This window comes from Sphaeramia orbicularis, chromosome 17 (genome assembly GCF_902148855.1).
Source record: "Sphaeramia orbicularis chromosome 17, fSphaOr1.1, whole genome shotgun sequence".
Lineage (NCBI taxonomy): Eukaryota > Metazoa > Chordata > Actinopteri > Kurtiformes > Apogonidae > Sphaeramia > Sphaeramia orbicularis.
Window position 1 is genome coordinate 50309867 of NC_043973.1, and position 20897 is coordinate 50330763.

A 20897-nucleotide genomic window follows, 5' to 3' on the forward strand; every position below is an offset into this window, starting at 1 on the left:
ATTAACAGCTGTGATTGGTTCATTAGCTGCTACATCTAAATATGCGCTAATAATGTTAATATACTATATTTTGCAATGAGACATCACGGGTAGAAGATAAATCTGTTTCACATCGTAAGACTCGCCCTTGATTAGAGCTAGACATGTAGGCAAAATAAGGACCAAGCACAGCAGACCAATCCTCTGGCCAGTTAATCATTCACATCGGTGCCCCATTAAGACTTTTCTCTCGGTTTGAAAACTGCAAGAATCCACGGCGTTTCTTGATGAGCCTTGTAATACTCCTGCTATGTTTTTACATCTTTGCTTCTAGTTAAAGCATTCTTCCTGCTAGCTAATGGTGTGCAGTCCATACAAAGGGGGGGTTAACGGCAGCAAATTAGATAAAAAAAACCTCCAGCTTTTAGCATCAACCAGACATGCTAAATAGCGGCAGAGTCAGTTGGGTCATTTAATGTGGGTACTTGTCAAGCATAATTTGAGATAAGACTCACCATTATTAACCTGGTGTCATTTGATGAAAGCCCCGAGCATGTGCACTGAAAACGAGGAACTCATGATCATTAGCTTAGGGCGTTCTAAAGCGCTATTCTTCAGGTTGTCTCACTTTTCACCTCCTGTGGTATTTATCACTGTCTCTGTCCTCATTTTTAATTTCCTGCTCAGGACGGACTACATGTTGTACAATGACACACTCTCCTTTCTCCATTTACCGTGACGGCGGCAGCTCGCCTCAGATACTGAACCTTTTGTACAACCTGTCACACTCATACCCTCCACTACTCCTGTTTCTCCCACTCTTGATTGGGGAAAACGCCGTCTCTCATTGCCTGGTCCTCACCATTAGCTGACCACTCATCCTGACAGTTGGCTATTACTCTGTATTACATACTGTCACACTCTCCCCTGTTCACTTGTTCAGTCATTTTCTCCTTCTCACATCTCCAGCTCCACTCAAACTCTGACAAGGGTGACGGCTCTGTGCGCTACATCCTGTCCGGAGAAGGGGCCGGTTCTATTTTCATCATTGACGAGATGACTGGTGACATCCACGCCGCCAAGAGCCTGGACCGCGAGAGGAAGTCCCAGTATGTTCTACACGCCAGGGCCATCGACCGCTGGACCAACCGCTCTTTGGAGACGGAGTCCGAGTTCATCATCAAAGTTCAGGATGTCAATGACAACGCCCCGACCTTCCCAGATGGACCTTTCTCGGCCTCTGTACCAGAGATGTCCGATATTGGTAAGAACCTTCGAAACGTATGAAATGTATCTTAAGGGTCACAGCAAGGACACACACACAAAAGTCACAGCAATAATGTTAACCTAGAATAAATAGAAATACACCTCCATGTGTTTGTTTTTTTCTTTCCTTTTATTCTTTAAAACAAGTAAAGTCAATTATACAGGGTGTATCAAAAAAAACCCAAACATTTTGAAAAATTACCCCCAGTTCCACATTTGATAATTTTTGGAGTTTCCTTTTATGGATGTTGGTAGGTAGGGGATTGGTGGATATTTGTCCAAATTTACAGACCCAGTGGTTTGCACGAAATAGTGGTGGGATTTAAATCCAATCAAAAGTCATGGGAGGGGACAATGGGCATCTATCTTGGCCAAGTTAGGGTTAGGGTTAACCCTAACCTTAACCCTAACTTGGCCTGTCCTCAGTGACAAGTTGAATTAACTTTGAAAGGCAGGAACAGCTGTCATGGGTAAAGAAATGAAACTGATATGGTGGCCAAAGTGTTAATGCTGTAACCTGGCAATTTTGTGAAAAACAAGATGGATGCCCACTGTTCCCACTGTTTTCTTCTTCCCACTCCTTTCCAAGCAGTGCCTATTGAATTTATTTTGCTATATTGTCTTGATCACCTCTATTTATTAATGTATTTGTGTATTTATTCTGCTATTACTTCCTTGTACACACAAAAGTTTACTTTTTTCCCCTGCTTGAACCAAATAGAAAGAAAGAAAGAAAGAAAGAAAGAAAGAAAGAAAGAAAGAAAGAAAGAAAGAAAGAGTTCCTCAGCTTTTCAATAATATCACATAACTCTTATTTGGAAAAGTAGGGGCTTCATAGTGAATGTGTTGTGACTAACATTGTGCACCAATGATTTATCAAAATCTCCTTCTTTGAGCCAATGAATGACTAATTTCCTTCAGAAAGGTAGCAAATGCAAATTAGAGCAGACGGTAATTTATTTGGATGTCTAAGATAATTACATTTTGAATTACAAAGTAGAAAAATATCACATTTGGATAATATTTAAAGATTAATTTTCACAAAAAAAATAAAATAAACTGGATGAAACCAATTCTGACTTAAAGTATAGAAATACTTGAGAAAAACTAAATAAACTAATACAGGTCAGGTACCACAAAAACAGTTACTTGGTCTGTGACAATTATTGTTCACTTTCTACTGGACTGTGATTAAGATCACTTTGCTTTGTGTGCGTGCATGTTTGTTTGTTTGTTTGTTTGTTTGTTAGCAAGATAACTCCAAAACTTATGGACAGATTTTCATGAAATTTTCAGGAAATGTTGATACTGGCACAAGGAAGAAATGATTACATTTTGGTGGTGATGTGGGGGGGGGCAGATCTGTCCTGGTGGAGGTCTGTGCTGTCCAAGTGCTTTCTTCTTGATTATTGTAATTTCTTTTCGTAAGTAGCACTCGAAACTATAATAAGTGTTTATTTGATGAATAAAATTTAAAACACAATCAAATATAATGTTATGAGATTGGTGAGTGTATCCACAAAGGACAGTGTAGTTTAAAAGGATCAGCGTTGTTCTTCGAAAGACATTATTCAAAAAACAACCCAATATGAGGTTACTGTCGTACTTATCCTGCTTCAAAAATTAGGCTCATGGACTGTTTATTGACTTGTTTAACCATAAAGAAGAACTTAAATTAATTTGGTAACTTTCAAATATTTTTCTCTACATTAAACCATCCCTAAATGATTTATAGCCTTTTTTTTAAAATAATATTATCCCCTGCCTTTTGTATTAGTCAGTGAAAAATCCAGTATGTACTGTCAGGGTAAACATTGTGGACCCTCCATAAAGTTCAATATCTTGTCAATCTGTCATGGGGGGGGGGGGGGGGCACATGTATGTAGGGCTGTCGTCCACACATACAGTCACTTATAGTAGCGTGAAACAAAACTGAAGCTTAACATACTTTCAACGTCCAACTCCCGACTTCTATGCCTCTCTTATACAACGGGTCTTACTCAAAATTTTCACAACTTCTAGCCTGTATCCACCGGACCCTGTCCACTGCTCCCATCAGTGCCCCAGTGTATTGTCATGAAAGCTCAGTCAAAGGTTATTATATCAGAACACAGAAAACTGAACCTGCAAAATATAACAATGACTAAACGTAAAAACAAGCAGTGCTGCAGGAGATGACAGCGTCCCACATTGACCAAGGAGCCTCTTAACGTCCAAATGGGTCATATCTGCTGCTGCTGGAAAAGCCTAATAATATATATGTACAGGGTGGGGAAGCAAAATGTACAATATTCTGAGGCAGGGATTGAAAGACAGTGTATGACCAATTAGTTTATTGAAAGTCATGAGAATTTATTTGCCACAAGAAAATGTCCATAATAGAAAATGTTTTTATTCTATGTGTCCTCCTTCTTTCTCAATAACTGCCTTCACACGCTTCCTGAAACTTGCCGCAAGTGTTCCTCAAATATTGGGGTGACAACTTCTCCCATTCTTCTTTAATAGTATCTTCCAGACTTTCTGGTAATAGTTTTGCTCATAGTCATTCTCTTCTTTCCATTCTAAACAGTCTTTATGGACACTCCAACTATTTTTGAAATCTCCTTTGGTGTGACGAGTGCATTCGGCAAATCACACACTCTTTGACGTTTGCTTTCCTGATTACTCATATGGGCAAAAGTTTGTGAAAAGGTATGGATAATAGTGTTAGGTATGATTATGACATCAGTATATGTTTGGGTTCAAAACAACTGACGTAGTGTCTGCTGAGAAAAAACAACTACATGTTCATTGTACATTTTGCTTCCCCACCCTGTATATATTTGTTTTTTGTTGGCAGCTACTTAGATCTTTGAGGGTTAATGACTAATGGGTTCTACTTTGATTTGTTAATGAACATAGTAATGGGAATGAAAACCCATATCCTAGTATTTTATATCTAGAGGTATTCTGTAGATCTGTAGCAGCTGAACAGTGATTTTTGCTTGGAAAGAAGTGGGCAGCTGGTTTGACCACAGAAATGTGAATGACAAGTTGAGTGACTGTAATGGACCAGATGTCTGCGAATACATCCTGCACCTTAATGCCCTGTCATGTTTTACAAGTACAGCTTAATGTTCCTCTCTACTCCTTGCATACTGATGCCAACCAAAAGTGTTATTTAATCTGTGAGAAACCTGAAAATCTGAAGTATGACAGAAGGTAATCCGGATGTATGCTGCAGTGGCCAAATTTCACAGCACATGTCTTCAGCTAGTTGTGTCACATACGACATCACACAATTCATTATTGACATTATGTTCTTGGCAGAGGCAACCAGTCTCTAAGATGCATTACTGCTATGACAATCTGACTGCATTTCCATATTTCCCAAACAGAGATGTGAACACATGTCAAAAGCTGCCGTGTAATTGTTTCCAAAGTGATACGTCTGGTGGTTATTTTACAATTTAGTACACTGGGTTAACGGTTACATATGGCACCCTGCATTACCATAGTATTTAGAATGAGGTTTAGACCGTGTCCAAACGAAACCGCATCTTTTCCTATCTGATCTTTGTTTTTTGTCATTTTTTAAAAAAAGTGCTCTGTAAACACAGAGTCGTTTCAGGAAATATCTGTGTCAACATGAAACCAATGAAAACGATGTAGTTCAAATGCTAGGCCTGTATTTGGCGTTATAATGCTCTCGCAAAAAACAGAAGACGACTTGGAGCGTGTGCATAAAGCTTGCTTGGTTCTACTGGTTCTGATCCAATATTACCTCATGACTGCTTCTCTCCATGCTAGATCCAAGAGCATGTAGTGAATATTGTTAGCTATGGTTGGTTGTTGTTCATTGTAATGAAAGAGTAGCTGAAGATTTGGATTCAATATTTCCAATAAGCTCAATAGCTGTTGTAGCATGGGCACTACTCTGTTGTTGTTGTTGTTGTTATTATGAAGTGGCGTCTTGCTTCCGGGATGAAAGGTTTGAGAGGCAGGGCTATGACATCATTTTAGAAAAGTTGCGGTTTGGTGCTGAGATTGGTGACTCACTGGTCGCTCTTCCATTGGACGTCTGGCGAAACTTTACTGATATTTTCTAAATGTCAAAAAAACAGGAGTGTGTAATGTCGGTTTTTCTATTAAATCACAAATGCGATGATTTGTTTGTTTATTATCGCGAGATGACACAAGAAGTCATTCCATAAACATGGCGACAAGCGCAAATATTGTGTTAATTTACAGATATATTCATTATTATTATATATTACCCCTCTATCTCGTACTAAATAAAAAAATTATTCAGTTTCCTGGTGTGTCCACACATACCGCGACATTTTTCTTTTAAAACTCTTCCTCTTCGCTTGTAACGTCCGTCAACATCCGTTTTTTTAATTCAGGTGATTCTAATTGCAGAAAAAGGTCTTTTCATTGCATTTTGAGTGATATACCAATTGCGCTACGCCCGAAAAACCACCTCTTGCCAGCACAAAAATGTTCAATCGGAAAATTAAACTTTTGGCGAAATTGTCGTTTTTCCATTAGGTACATTTTTATGAGCAAATTATATTCACGCAATTTGAGGGTCAATGGAAAAGCAACTACTGTCCTAATATTAAATGTTGCTGTCACTGTCTTGTAATATGTGCAGAAATGACCAAAAATAGTCACTTGCCCGATAAAGGGTTAATAAATGTATGAATGAATGAATGCACTATTCGCAGTAAATTATGTTTAACCGACAGAAACATTTTCAAAACATATGAAAATCAAAAAAGTGTATGGATATCACACAAACAAGTTTCACTAGAATCATTCCAGTACCGACTGGTCAGTGAAATTATGTTAAGTTTTTTATATACTTTCCTCATGTACTTCTTATCTTACAAGATGATGTGCATTTGAACATACTCTAAAATCCAACTATGAGAGAAACTTTTTTCCATATTATTAAGACTTTCTCACAAAATTCCAGACTGCAATATACCTTCATTTTACAAAATATCTCTCTCCATGTAAAAAAACAAAACAAAACATATTTTCTATTGGACACTGTGGATGATGTTGTATGTTAGAGGCATGGAAGTCATGAAATTAAACAGTAACAGATGAAGTTATAACTTTCAGTGACCCCGTGTACATTCATACATACACTCAGACTAAACAGATAATTGGAATAATCAGATCATACCCGTTTACATTCACTTCAGAAATGTGATAATCCAAGTAATCTGGTTTACATGTTTCAGTCCATTATAGGATTTCTTTCAGAGTACATTCATACATGGTGACAATCGACTCAAACATACTATTATTATCTTCCACTCATGTTGTGATTATGCAATGTCCATTTTTTTAATGATCTAAAACACAGGTGTCAAACATGCGGCCCGGGGGCCAAATCCAGCCCGCCAAAGGGTCCAGTCTGGCCCGCGGGATGAGTTTGTGAAATGCAAAAATTACACTGAAGATATTAACGATCAGTGACGTCAAAATTATTTTAATTCAGGTTCCACGTACAGACACATACAGTCCAATTAGATTTCAAGTGGGTCAGAACCAGTAAAATATTATTATAATAACCTATAAATAATGACAACCCCAAATCTTCTCTTTATTTTTTTGGTGTAAAAAAATAAAATCACATGAAAATGTTTCCATTACCAAACTATACTTTTACAAAAAATGTGAATAACCTGAACAAATATGAACAAACGGAAATGTCTTAAGAAAAGTAAATTTAATTTTACCAACATTCTGCCTGTTACTAAATGTTTTGTTCGACTGTAATGCACATGTGTAAATGATAAACTGATAAACCGAGGCAGAATATTGTTAAAATTTCACTTGTTTTTCTTAAGACAATTCAAGTTGTTCATGTTATTCAGATTTTTAAGGAAACTTTGTAGATGTAAACCTGATCATAATATATTTTTACTTTTTTCACAGTTATCATTTTACCGGTCCGGCCCACTGGAGATCTAGTTGGGCTGAATGTGGAACTGAACTAACATGAGTTTGACAGCCCTGATCTAAAACAACAAAATAAATCAGATTAAAAAGTATCTGTGCTTGAAGACTTTAGAGCAGGGGTGTCAAACTCCTGCATGTTTTAGATATTTCCCTCTTCCATCACACCTGGAAGCCATTACATCATTATCAGGCTTCTGCAGAGCTGGATGATGAGCTGATCATGAATTGAACCAGGTGTGGCTGGAAGAGGGAAACATCTAAAACATGCAGGATACCAACCCTCGAGGACCGGAGTTTGACACCTGTGCTTTAAAGCAGGGGTGTCAAAGTCATTTTAGTTCACAGGCCAGATTCAGCTAAATTTGATCTGCAGTGGGCCGAACCAGTAAAATAATAACATAATAATATATAAATAATGTCAACTCCAAACTTTTAATCTATGTTTTAGAGCAAAAAAAGTTAATTTACTTTATGAGAAGGTTTACATCTACAAACTTTGCTTTCAAAGTATAATTTTAACAATATTCTGCCTCAGTTTATCATTTACACAGGTCCGTTAGAACGTACAGATCACAGTGGATCTACAAACACATTAAAACATTGAGTAACAGGCAGAATATTGTTAAAATTGTACTTACTTCTCTTAAGGCATTTCAGGTTATTCACATTTTTTGCTAAATTGTATGTTGTTTTAATGCAAATACATGAAAATATTTACATTTAGAAAGAGAAAAATTTGGTGTTGTCATTATTTATATGTTATTATGATGGTATTTTACTGAATCCTGCCCACTTGAGCTTGAATTGGTCTGAATGTGGAACCTGAGCTAAAAGCATTGTTAATATCTTAGTGTAATTTTTGCATTTCACAAATTCATCCCAAGGGCCGGACTGAACCCTTTGGCGGCCGGATTTAGCCCCCGGGCCACATGTTTGACACCTGTGCTTTCGAGTATTGGGAAGAAATCCTGGTGTTAATCCAATTTCTCCTTATCAGATAAGTGCTGTTATCTGATAAATCATCACATTATGCTGCTTCCGTGATCACTTGAATAATCTGATAGCTCCAGACATCAGATAATGATCACATTTTAGTGTGCAAGTGTTGGTTTGGGTTGTCAAAGTGTATTTATGTTACGAGGATTTCATCACAACACCAGTACATAGACAGGCCCTTCTATCTGCCAAAGGCGTCCATGCTGACCTTTACCCCCTGCAGGTAATACACAAACTTTTAAACTCAGAGTATATGACTTATATTTCAGGGTTTTTTTTTTTTTACAAAGTTTTTTTTTTTTTTTTTAAATCTCCCTTTTATCTACCTTAAATAGAAAACTCTACATGTGGATGGGAGTCCAAAATATAATGAATATAGTGAAAAGTAAAGATTTTTGCAAAACATCCACATTAGTGTGGATATACCATAGTTGGTGTTTTATCTGCGGTAGACGGTGGTCCACGGGGACACATTTAGGAGATGAAACAGACTTGGTGAAATGATGAAATAAATCTGAATATAGCACACAGTTTTTAAGGGTTTTTAATCCTTTTCAAGCTCTTGCTTCATTTGCAGCGTTGCTTTACTTTGTGCTCATCTTCGTCTGTCCCCTAAATGGGCCCGTGTTGACATTTATAAATCATTATTTCATTTCCCTTCCCCTGACCAGGACAGCACAGATTAAAGGCTGACAGATGAATCACAAAGTGCACAATTGGGAATATGTTATGAGAGTTCTATATCAAAGGAACTCACAATGATCCAATTAGGCAGATGCAGTAGGAACTTACATTAGTTAGCTAATTAGCTAGTTGCACTAACATTAATTAACACCAAACTGTCCTTTTGTCACACATTTAAGAATTATAACTTTACTCGTTAACTCATCACCTATTTCTCTGTTGTTTATTATCACATGGAAAGTGGCAGAACAACATCTGGATGTGTTTTATGAACTGAGAAACACAGTACTGCAGCACGTAATGAACATAAGTGGACTCGGAAATGGGTAATAACATCATGGTTAACAAGCAGATGGAAACAGAAGCAAAACAATGAATTAACAAGGTCATGAAGAATTGGAATGACAGAATAAAGTACTAGTGAGACAGTAGTCCATAGCTTCCCTCTGGGGTCTGTGATTAGGTTTAATGTACCAGTAGATGTGCTCTGACCTCCTGTGATTTATAATCTGTCATCAAGTCCCTCCAACACCTCCCTCACCTGCTCCCATGTTTCTCTCTCTCTCTCTCTCTCTCTCTCTCCCTCCCTCCCCTATCTCCAGTAGTTTTCCACCAGGTGTGTTCTGCCTCCTCAGTGCAGATCTCCACTAATCACTGCTGCCTGTTCCACACACCTGCCCTCAATTCAATCATCAACCTCAGTTTACCAACCCCCCCCATTTCCACTTCTTCACTACCAGGCTGTCATTAAGTGAGTTTCCATCAAATGACAAGTACATTTCATGCAAACTTTTGAAAAGTTGCAAGAACAACAATTGAAACTTGGAGTGAAAAAAATAAAACACAGAGTACTCATGAATTCAGTTGAGATTTTTCCAAATAAAATGTTACAGCTTATTCTCCTAGACTGTGCACAGATCAGCCAGAACACTTTATCCTCTGACAGAAGAAGTTGTAATAATATGGATTATTTTTATTTTAATGGTACCTTTAATGGTACCTTTCACTGGGTTGGATAGGCAGCAAGTGAACATTTAGGCTGAATCCCAATTCTCCCCTTAGCCCCCCCCCCCCTTACCCCTACCCCTTGGCCCTTGTACTTGGCACTACCTCTTGAAACAGAGCTGCAAGGGGTAGGGGCTGAAACATTCTCCTATGAAATGGGACAACCCTTTGAGACCTGCTACATCATCAGCAGTCATCGATGCCACTATAAACAGATGCGACAACTTTTTCCCCGTTTCCACTACGTGGTATCATCTTGACTTGACTTGACTCGACTCGACTCGACTCGGCCTTTTTGCATTTCCATTATGAAAAAGGGCCTGGAATCTGGTACCCGGTACTACTTTTTTGGTATCACCTCCCCCAAGGTTCCAGGATTGGGGACCAGATACTAAAATGTGACATGTAAACACTGCAGACCACTGATTGGTCAGGCAGTCGTCTATGTGACCCGCCATGGACGACATGGAAGTAACGTGCCACATTGCTATGACGTCCAGGTACTATAAAGTCGGTAGTATCCTGTAATGGAAACGGTCTCCAGGAATAGGACCTGGTACCCAAGTCGACTTGAGCCGAGCTGAGTGGAGCCAGTTCCATGTAGTGGAAACGTGGCAGTTAGTTTCCAGAAGTATTCCCCGTGCCGTCAGTAGCTGTAACCATCTCTGTTGCATGGGCTTTGGTCATCTTTTTGCGGCTATCAACTGTAAACCACAGAAATCTGATCTATAGCACATTCAAACGGCATTAAATGGTCAATCAAGTGAAAGAAAATACGTACATTTGTGTGTTTCTTTCATCACACTACTGCACTTTTTCAGTGTTTACCTCCATCTTGCCAATGATTCAAACAGAATTATGAGAAATTTCTCCTACCCCTCCGTTTGTAGTGTGGTCCTGAAAAATCTCCGTTTCAAGGGCCAAACCGCCCTCCGCCTTAGCCCTTGCCCTCCGTCTAATCGAGAATCAGGACAACACTACCCCTTCACGTGAACGCAAAAAATGGAGGGGAAGGGGGAGGGCCAAGGGGTGGATTGGGATTGGGCCTTAGTCCTTGTTGTGTTGGAAGCAACAAAATGAGTAATGTCAGCAATTGAGTGACTTTGACCAGGTCCATATTGTATCGGTGATGACTGGGTCAGAGTATCTCCACAACTGCAGGTCTTGTTGTTTGTTTCTGGTTTGCAGTGGTTAGTACCGACCACAAATGATCTAAGGAAGGACATTGCAGTCTCAGGACAATTGACCATCTGTGGGAGGTGTTGGACAAATGAGTGTGATCCATGGAGGTCCACCTCTCTACTTACAGGACTTCAGGGATCTGCTGCTAATGTCTTGGTCCAGATACCACACACAGCCTCAGAGGTCCGGTGGAGTCTAGGCCTCGGGTCAGAGATGTTTTTGTGGAAAAAGTGGGATCTACATTATATTAAACTGGTGGTTGTAATGTTATATTTCCATAGATGTTTGATTGGTTGACATCCAGTTGTTGTTCTTTAGGGGGCTTTCACACCTGAATTTCATTCTGATTCAGGGAGTAATGTGTTACAGTGTGTAGCAGTGTTGCACATCATTTTGTTTCGGTTTGTGTTCCCACTGCTCATGCCCTTCATGCACTCAAAGAAAATCTTGAATACTTAGCAAGGTTCTAATAGTTTTGGATTTTTCATTATAGTTTAGTTTTATGTAGTTTTGACTTTTTTTTTCTCTAATTCAGTTAGTTTTAATTCAGTTTTAGAGCAGGTTTGCTAGTTTTTATTAGTTTTCTTTTTTTTTCTAAATGCTTAGTTTTAGTTTAGTTTTAGTATTAATTTTAGTTTTGTCGTATCTTTTCTCTTCTTCTCTGTCATATTCACATAAATCCCAGACAGGACTCTGCTGCTTTGTCCCAACTTTAGTCTCCATGTTTCCAGGTAGAGTGGGGACCAGAAGATGACTCTAAACGACAAGTGACGAGAAGTGACAGACCGTGAAGTACCGTACGGTGCCGACAGCTAAAACTGCTCGAGCAAAAATAAATTGTGTTCGTATCAATCAGACATTGACAAAGACAAAAACGAAAGGAATTTTATCCATAATTTGTATTAGTTTTAGTTAATTTTGTAAGCACACAATACAATTTCAGTTAGTTACCGTTATTTTCTTTTAATTATAGTTTTTATTTATTTCAGTTAACGAAAAAAAAATTTCCATTCTAGTTTTCGTCATTTCGTTAGTTTTCGTTAACGATAATAACCTTGATACTTAGGCATTTTTGTGCATGTTATCCATCCTTTCCAAAACACAGGGTTATTCAAAAAGAATGAACCGATTTCATGACTCATTGCTTCAGTTCTCATGCATCGTCATGGAAGGAGTCAGTGACCATTTGAAAGAGGAGTTTTTTTAAGTTTGAGCTTTTTTAAGTGAAAAACTGCCCTGGCGATGGATTGGACGGAAGGAGGCCCAAGACCTTACTCTTTGTGCTTGGCCTGCGAGATCCCCAGACCTAACCGTGTGGGATTTTTTTCTTGTGGGGATAAGTAAAAGATTGCGTTTATGTTCCACTGCTACTCACTAACCTCGATGACCTTAAACATTGAATAACAACAGCGATCAACTCAACTGATACACTTACACACGTCTGGGAGGAATTCTCTATCGCATTGATGTTGTCCGTGCTGCAGGTGGTGGCCACACTGAACACTTGTAAGACAGGAAATAAAAGTTGATTGTGAGTAGAATACTTGTGACTTGGCTGGAGTTTTCTATTGCTTTTCCTTATTAAAATACTGCGCAATGAAATAGATTCATTCTTTTTGAATAACCCTGTATGCTTATCTTTCGAAATTCCAATGAGACATTCTATCTCTTCCTCCGTCCAAATTACTCCTCGACTCATTTTCTCCACTTGCTTATCCAGCAGCTGACGAAAGGTATGAAGCTCATGAAGCTCATTAGCTTACTGCCTACTTTTTCAACAGAGCCGCTCTGCTTTATGGACATGTTTGCGACATCATATCATACCCAAAGTGGTAGAGAAAACTGTAGTTGTCTATTTCGATCACTGTGGTCATGTCCACACTGTAAGGGAACCACTCTAAGATGCAATTGCAATCGAGCTGAGACCACCTCCTCCAAGCGGTCTCAGCTCAGTTGTTTTGTTCCAAAACTGAGCACAATTATGGCTTTCATATATATTGAACCGAACCAAAGACTTGTTTCAGAACAACAGATAGATACTTTTGGTATGTTCTCACCACTTTACACTGGGAATGAACAACACGATGTAGACATGCTCTGACCCAGTGATGTGACCGTCACATTCTCCCTTGTCAAAGTGGCTCAGATCCATACTCTTGCCCATTTTTAGCTTACCAGCCGACAGGCCGTAAGCTATTGTCGTCACGCAGCGTCCGTCGGCGGTGTCAGCGTCTGTCGTCGTCTGTTACAAAAATTTCTATCGTCTTCTTCTCCGAAACTACTATTCCAATTGACTTCAAACTTGGTATACAGCTTCTTTATGATGATGTCAACAAAGTTAGTGAAATTTTTTGGATCCGGATCTGATTCTGGATTTGGTGCAACTTTGAAAAATTTCCCCATTATAAGCAATAGGAAGTGGATGGATGCAATAACTCAGTAAATATAAATGATCTCCAGTGTAAATGTCTCCAGTCCAGCCCTGATGGGGAGATGACCCAAACATAATGTCCACATGCTGATCAGGATCTTCTTCTGGATCTGGAACTGACAGAAAATTTAACATGGGCTCTTATGGGGAAAACATTTCAATCATCTTTCTCTCCCAAACTCCAGTTCTGATCGACTTCAGACTTGGTATACAGCTTCTGTATGATGATGTCAACACAAGGGATTGAAATTATTTCAATCCAGATCTGATTCTGGATTTGGTGCGACTTTGAAAAATTTTTCCCAATTTAACAGATAGGAAGTGGATTGATCCAATAAATCAGTATCAATGATATCAAGTGCGAATTTGAATTTTTTACAGATCTGATTGGAATATGACCAAAACATGGGCTATTTCTGTAATAGAATAAATACACAGAACTGGGGGAGAATAAATGGCATCTGGATACATTTCCCAAAGCTTTGAATTTGGCCGGTAAGATACAGGGCCATTGGTCCGATTTTTCTGTTACATCAACTTCTGGGCTGAATGTTCAGTTGCTGTCTAATATATCCCACCCACTAACAGGTTGAAACTTGTGATGAGATAATCAACACACAACATTACCTGTCAGTGGTCAGAATGTTGTGGCTGATTGACTTATGTAGCTGGCATGGACTGACATTCGTTTTTATTACTCGCTCTGTGTTGTGTTTGTTGATGTTAAGCAGTGAGACAAGGTCAACTTCTTCCCTCCCCAATGGTGGGATTTATTTGGCGTAAAACATCAAAATCAGTACAGCAACTTGTCAGTTTGATACAAGCACACCTCTTCTCCCTGAATCCAGAAACTGAGTGAGGAAGATGAATGGGTCTGCATGAAATGTCTAATGTCACACAATGTAATTCACAAATTAACTAAATGAAAGCAGCTGAAATTAACATAAAAATGTATAACCGCAATCAAAAACCACCAAAAAATATAAACCATCACAGAAAATTAAAAATGATACTGGCATAAAGAAACAATAGTTAAATATAATTTATATTAAATAGACCATCACTGTATGAATGCACACATCTGATTGGTCCACAGTGGTATTCTCTTCATACAGTCTGTGTTCTAACAGCACTATACTATATGTTATTACTAATGGATGTGATGATTTTTTTTCACGGATGAGATCAAGGAATAATTTGGTCTCCTCATCAGTCCATACATCTATTTTTATTACCACTTCTGATTCTATACTTAAGAGAGCTGATAAGTAAAATGTTCACTACATACTGAAAAGTATATCAATTTCCCTTTAACCCTTTCGTGCATGAATTATGTGAGCCTTAGTCAAGATTTTTTTCCTGAGTGTTTTATTCCTCCTTAGGCCTGAAAAAACAATGCGACTGAAATTTTTTAATGAACCTATTTTTCATGGAATTATAAAAATGTCCACTCAGCTGGACACCATGTCTTTCATTTTTGAAGCAAACTAACGTAAAATACAATATCAGAAAGTGATATAACTGTTTGAAGATTATGAAATAAAAACAGTTTTAATGCAGCTAATCTGATGTTTTCTCACATTTTAACATACTCTAATACTAGTTTTTACTCACTTCATGAAGATAGCATGCCAAAAAAAAGAACTTTTCGTTTAACCCTATAACGCCAAACATATCATATTTGATACATGAGTTTTGAAGCCCTCTACGTGATCAGTGCGATATTTGTTTTCTTGAAAAACCTGATGTATACAATTAGATACATGCAATACACAGATAATCCACCAGGGGCAGGAGTTCATTCACCAGAGGCCTTTCCAGTGACACTACAAGACTGACATTAATGAGGAAGGAGGAAGAACTGGGACCATTTTGAAAAGGAATTACAAATTTGTTAGACATATTTGTGTTATATTACGTTTTCATTTGTTCAAAAATAATAATATTTGAGCATTGAGACCTGATGTATCAAATATGATACAAAATTGAAACTCATACATAGAACTTGATATTTGAAAAAATAGTTTCTTGGTTGTTCAGAAGGACCAATAAAGGCTCCAGTTCAAAGAACTGGAATTTCTGTCAATGATTTAATGGTTCAGGCTTTACAGGGTTAAGAAACCTGTTAATTACAGTCTAATAACAATTACCAATTTATTTACACTGCAACATGTTACCGCAGATCAGGTTTATCAAGAACAGTAAAGTTACAGTAATGATATGAACTGCAGTGAATTGGATGGTGCAGAAGTGTCCTCTGTGTTGGCTGATATGGAACTACAACAACGAAAACCATGAATATACAAGAGAACAGCTGGAGAAGAACTGTCCACTGGAGTGACCACTGTGCATGAAAGGGTTAAGCACATGAACAAGCATTAATATAGTTTTTTGCAAAATTAAGAAACTTGAACGTTGTTGCCATTATCTGCCATTTTTGCTACATTTTTCATGGCAATACTTCAACATATGCATAAATAATGTCTTTATTCTGAATTCACATTTTCAACCTTGACTTTCTTCATCCAGATGTCATCGTCCCGTTTCCTTTCTACCTCATTTATTCAGCTTCTTCGTCTGATTTCCCAGTTTCAACTGCTGCTCACACTCAACTCATTTTTGCCTGATCCTTTGGATTATTTATAATAAATCTCGTGTGATTTTGTATCGACCTTCCCGCGTGCACTTCAACCTTGATATAGTCACTTGCTGCATACAACATTCATCATAAATAGAGTGCCACCACCATCAGGACCAGCATGTCCAATGTCTGTAGTGTCCCAGTGAGATCTGATGAACCCCCACATGCAGATCTATGCCTACTTACACTCTACTGGCACTTATCAAAACTATAATTACCATATACTACGCTTACTGATAACCCTCCAGTCTACACCAGTTCAACTATTCGACACATTATATTGTTTACATAATGACTCTCTGTACTGCTGTTCCATCTGCCTCTCAGGGTTTTCTGCAGCTGAATATATTTTACAGCGCATTAAAATATAAACACTGGTAGTCGTAGTGAACGATTTGCTACAATTACATTTCTACAACGTTTGATTGATTGATGTATTTATTTTGAATATGAATGTCAAAACAGAAGAAAATAAATAAACAAAACACTTGAACATAAGACATATAATACATATTTGAAAAGGAGTGAAAAGAAGTACAACTTATAAACTCCCACCCCTTCTCCTTATATAATTCATAACAATAATAACCTTCCTAGTCTAAGTGAATCTGTACTATATACTATAATATGACTAATACTTATTATTAAATAATTTGGTTTCTGGCTTTATATTATTATGAACAAATATGATATGATTTACATAAACACATAATATAACTAGAACTGCAAGCAGTTATGAACGGGGCCAAGCCTCCCCACCCACTCAGACCCCAGGCCCCACGGTGCCCATGGAAGTCGGCCCCGAAGGAAGACGGGCTTGAGGTGAGCTGGTGGAGGCTGGGCCCCGTTCATAAGGGTTTACAGATGTAGTTTGTATTCCACCGTCTGAGCCGCCGCATTCGCTGTAATGGGACAAATGCACCAGCAGTGTGAAAGGTGACCTGGATTTGTTCTAATAAATTAAACCCATGTTGACCAATCATTACTAAACTTAAGAGCTGGCCTCAGGAGAGACCCCCCATCATACCCACCAAATTTCATGTGAATCTGACCAACTTTTGTGTGACTTGATATTTCTCTATTTATAGCGCCCCCTATTGGCTGATTTCCACCAATTTGGTACAGAGCCTCTGGTTGACCTCTAAAATAAGTGGCTTGAGTTTGATGTTAATAGCATTTACTTTGACAAAGATATGCAACAATGTGTTGTTGTTTTTCAGCAAAAAAATGTGTTTGTTTATAACTAGCATATTTTTTAGAGCAGCAAATTTCTTTGATAACTTTAGATCGGAGGCCTCTGGAGATTGTCTGTGCAAAGTTTAATGCCAATGGAGCGTAAACCCTCGTAGGACTTCAAAAAGTATGTTTTCGATATGTAGTGACTTAGAAAGAGAAATATGAAGTGGAAGTGGGCGTGGCCTATGTCAGAAGACTCATCTCTATCCAAGGAATACAAAGATGTAAAGTTTATAAATGTGTCATTTAAAATGTGGAAGTCAGAGGCAAAAACACATATTTATCCCTTATAGCGCCCCCTAGTGGAGTACATCCACAGTTTTTGCTCTGGTAGATCTGTGTCCTATTCTATCGGGTCCATAGAAATGTCACAGCCCTCAGCAGAACAGTTCAGCTGTAGGAAATGTTTGTTGGTTATCTTGTAATAAGCCACGCCCACATTGGCCAACCACACCCACCTTCAAGGTACGGTCTCAGGAATGGTCCTTCATTGTACCCACCAAATTTTGTAGAAATCTGTAAAGCCGTTAAATAGATATAAATTTCCTACATTTGCAGGGCCTCCTAGTGGCTAACATTCACCAAATTGGGCTCATACCCTCACAGTCACATGAGAAACACGTATCTAAGATTTGGTATTGATGGCTTTTACTGTGACTGAGATATGCAACAGTTTAATAACACATATAAATATATATTCATACACAGATCTATACACACATACATACACAAATGTTTCATCGCATGAGATGGTCGAGACTTTCTCCTTTCTATTGTCAGAACAATTTTATGGTTTATAGGAGTCGGTGTCACCTCTGATATGCAGACAAAATGCAATCGAGACAGTATGCCACAGGGGGAAAAGCTGATAATAATGTGAACTACAGCCTATAAATACTGAGGAACAAGATCCACTGTGTACGGTAAATTTAAGGCTACAAAACACAAACTGCTGAGAAAAAGCACCAATGGGAGTGACCAGTTCTGTGGGTGATCTGCTAACATTGTGCAAATTTATGGACACAGATTCAGTCTGTTCATCCAACCAACACAATACAATGCAGTGACAGATTCCACTGGGTACAAACAGAAGTCTGAAAAACAAACCTCCACTTCTCCTTATAGGATTGGACGTCTCATATGAGGATCCAGACATGATTTTTTTGTCCAATAATGCTGTGATTGACATTGAAAGTACCTCAAATCTTAGTGAATCAGTACAGCAAACCATCTAAATACTTAAAGTGAAACACACACACACACACACATATAAAGAGTATATATGTTATAAATCAATACCGTGGCCTTGAAAATATTCTCAGAGGATTTGGATTTGAGGTTCTACCGTCAGTTGTTTCAAAGTTGTTGGTTTGGAGTGGACGTGATTTTAGTGTCAATACTGTCAGCGCTATCCTCACACTATGAATGTCCATCAGATACAGTGGATTTAGAGCTGTAAACACACATTCTCAGTTCTGGCTCCTCTTCCAGGTCACCCAGAAGTAATCATATTGACATGTTGAAGCCGCATGTATGTGATTTATTTTCTTTTATCTGAATTATCTGCCTTTCTTTAAAATTCAAAAAAAAAAAAAAGTTCCTTATCTCTGAATGATGATGTGAAAAAACATCTTCTAGGAGTACTGAGGTATAGTGTAGACATGTAAAGATTTTCAGTAAGTTGTGAGTTAGATGTACAGACAGACAGCTGTACATAAATAAAAGGACTTTGCACTGGTGAAACTAATGGAATCATGTACAAAAATTAAAGTGTCCAACAGTAGATACTATCGGTAAGTGTCTTAAGTAAGGCCTTATCCCTGCAAAGTCTGAACCTTTAAATCACTGACAGAAAATTCCAGTTCTTTGAAACTGGAGCCTTTATTGGTCCTTCTGAACAACCAAAAACTTTTCTTTTTTTTTTTTCAAGTATCAGTTTCCATGTATGAGCTTCAATTTTGTATCATATTTGATACTCTGGGTCTCAGTGCTCAAATATTCTTATTTTTGAACAAACAAAAACATAATATAACACAAACCTGTCGAACAAATTGTTAATTCCTTTTCAAAATTGCCAAAGTTCTTCCTCCTTCCTCATTAATGTCAGTCTTGTAGTGTCACTGGAAAGGCCTCTGGTGAATGAATTCCTCCCCCTGGTGGATTATCTGTGTACTGCATGTATCTAATTGTATACGTCAGGTTTTTCAAGAAAAAATAATTAAAATCACACTGATCATCTCAAGGGCTTCAATACTCCTGTATCAAATATGATAAGTTTGTTGTTACAACGGTTAAAGGAGTGATATTTTGCTTTTTTAAAAGGAATTCTTCATTTTCAAACATTTCCCTGTGGTCTCCATAAACTGTAAATGCTCTGCTTGGGTCTGAATTCTTCATTAATTCAACTCCACAGGTCCATCTTCAGCCCTATTTCTGAGTAATGACACCAGAAAGGTTGTTTTGAGCGCTGGCCCTTTAAATGCACATAAGCCACTTCAGCCCCCCCCCCCCAGGTTGTGGAGTGTGCTTCCTGTCCCATTCAGCCACTTGTGTTCGTTAATTCAACCAACAGCTGAACATTTTAGGTAATCGGTTTGAAGTTTGGACATATTTTTAGTTTTAACTACAACCACTGCTGCTGACAAACAGTTATGTCGTACTCAGAGAAATGTTCGTCGGAAGTCTTGACCTTATATGTGCAAATGTCGTGACTTAACTAGGGATGCCCCGATCCCATCTACAGATCGGTATCAGCTGCCAATCTGACGTTTTTTAGAAGATCGGATCAGATTTAGTCATGAGATCGGGCCAATCCAGACCTCATTCTGGGGCGGGGGTAAAGTAAGTAATTCACAGACAGAGTCACAAAGTGCTTTATCAAATCAAATCAAAATTGAATCAAATTTACAGAAACCCAACAGAATCCTCCAGGAGCAAACACTTGTGATTGGTGACAGCGGAAGGAAAAACTTCCCTTTAACAGCAGAAACCTGGAGCAGACCCAGACTCCTGAAGGATGGCCGTCTGCCTGGACCAGGTGGGGTTAAAGACACGTCCTGCTACCCCAAATTAAAGTTTCCAAAGGGAGGGAAAAGGAAAATTAGCTGCACAACAGCGGGAGGCTTACAGGAATTATTAAAACATCTATTGGTTTCACTTGCGTGAGGTGGGTTTTTTTCAACCCACAGGACTTTTGTGGAATTATTTGGTCCGCCCCAGCCTGACCCACAAGTAACCCGCTGATCCGCACATCACTAACGTGCAGCACGGAACGCCCATATAATACCTGGACCCACCTGTCCATAGACACGGTAACAGCAGTTGCAACATACGATCCATGAGCCAAAACCGGCCCTCCAAGGTTCTAATTAATCCCACAGTATGAATTTGGAAAGCCCAAAAATTACATTAAAGTTATTTAGAGTCAAAGGTGTCATACTTGTTTTAGTTCAGGTTCCACATTCAGCCCAGTTGTGATCTCAAGTAAAATAATAGCATAACCCCTAAATAATGACTCCA

The 20897-nt window shown here is 38.4% G+C and overlaps 1 protein-coding gene across 1 annotated transcript in view; it reads left to right on the forward strand.

Moving 5' to 3' along the window:
* The first annotated feature begins 951 nt into the window (after window positions 1-951).
* LOC115437552 (cadherin-18-like) overlaps window positions 952-20897 on the forward strand; it is a 263744-nt gene continuing 243798 nt past the window's right edge. The window contains exon 1 of the mRNA XM_030160788.1: window positions 952-1243. Coding sequence (XP_030016648.1) covers window positions 1036-1243 — 208 coding nt within the window. The 5' untranslated portion in view covers window positions 952-1035. The remainder of the gene's footprint in view (window positions 1244-20897) is intronic.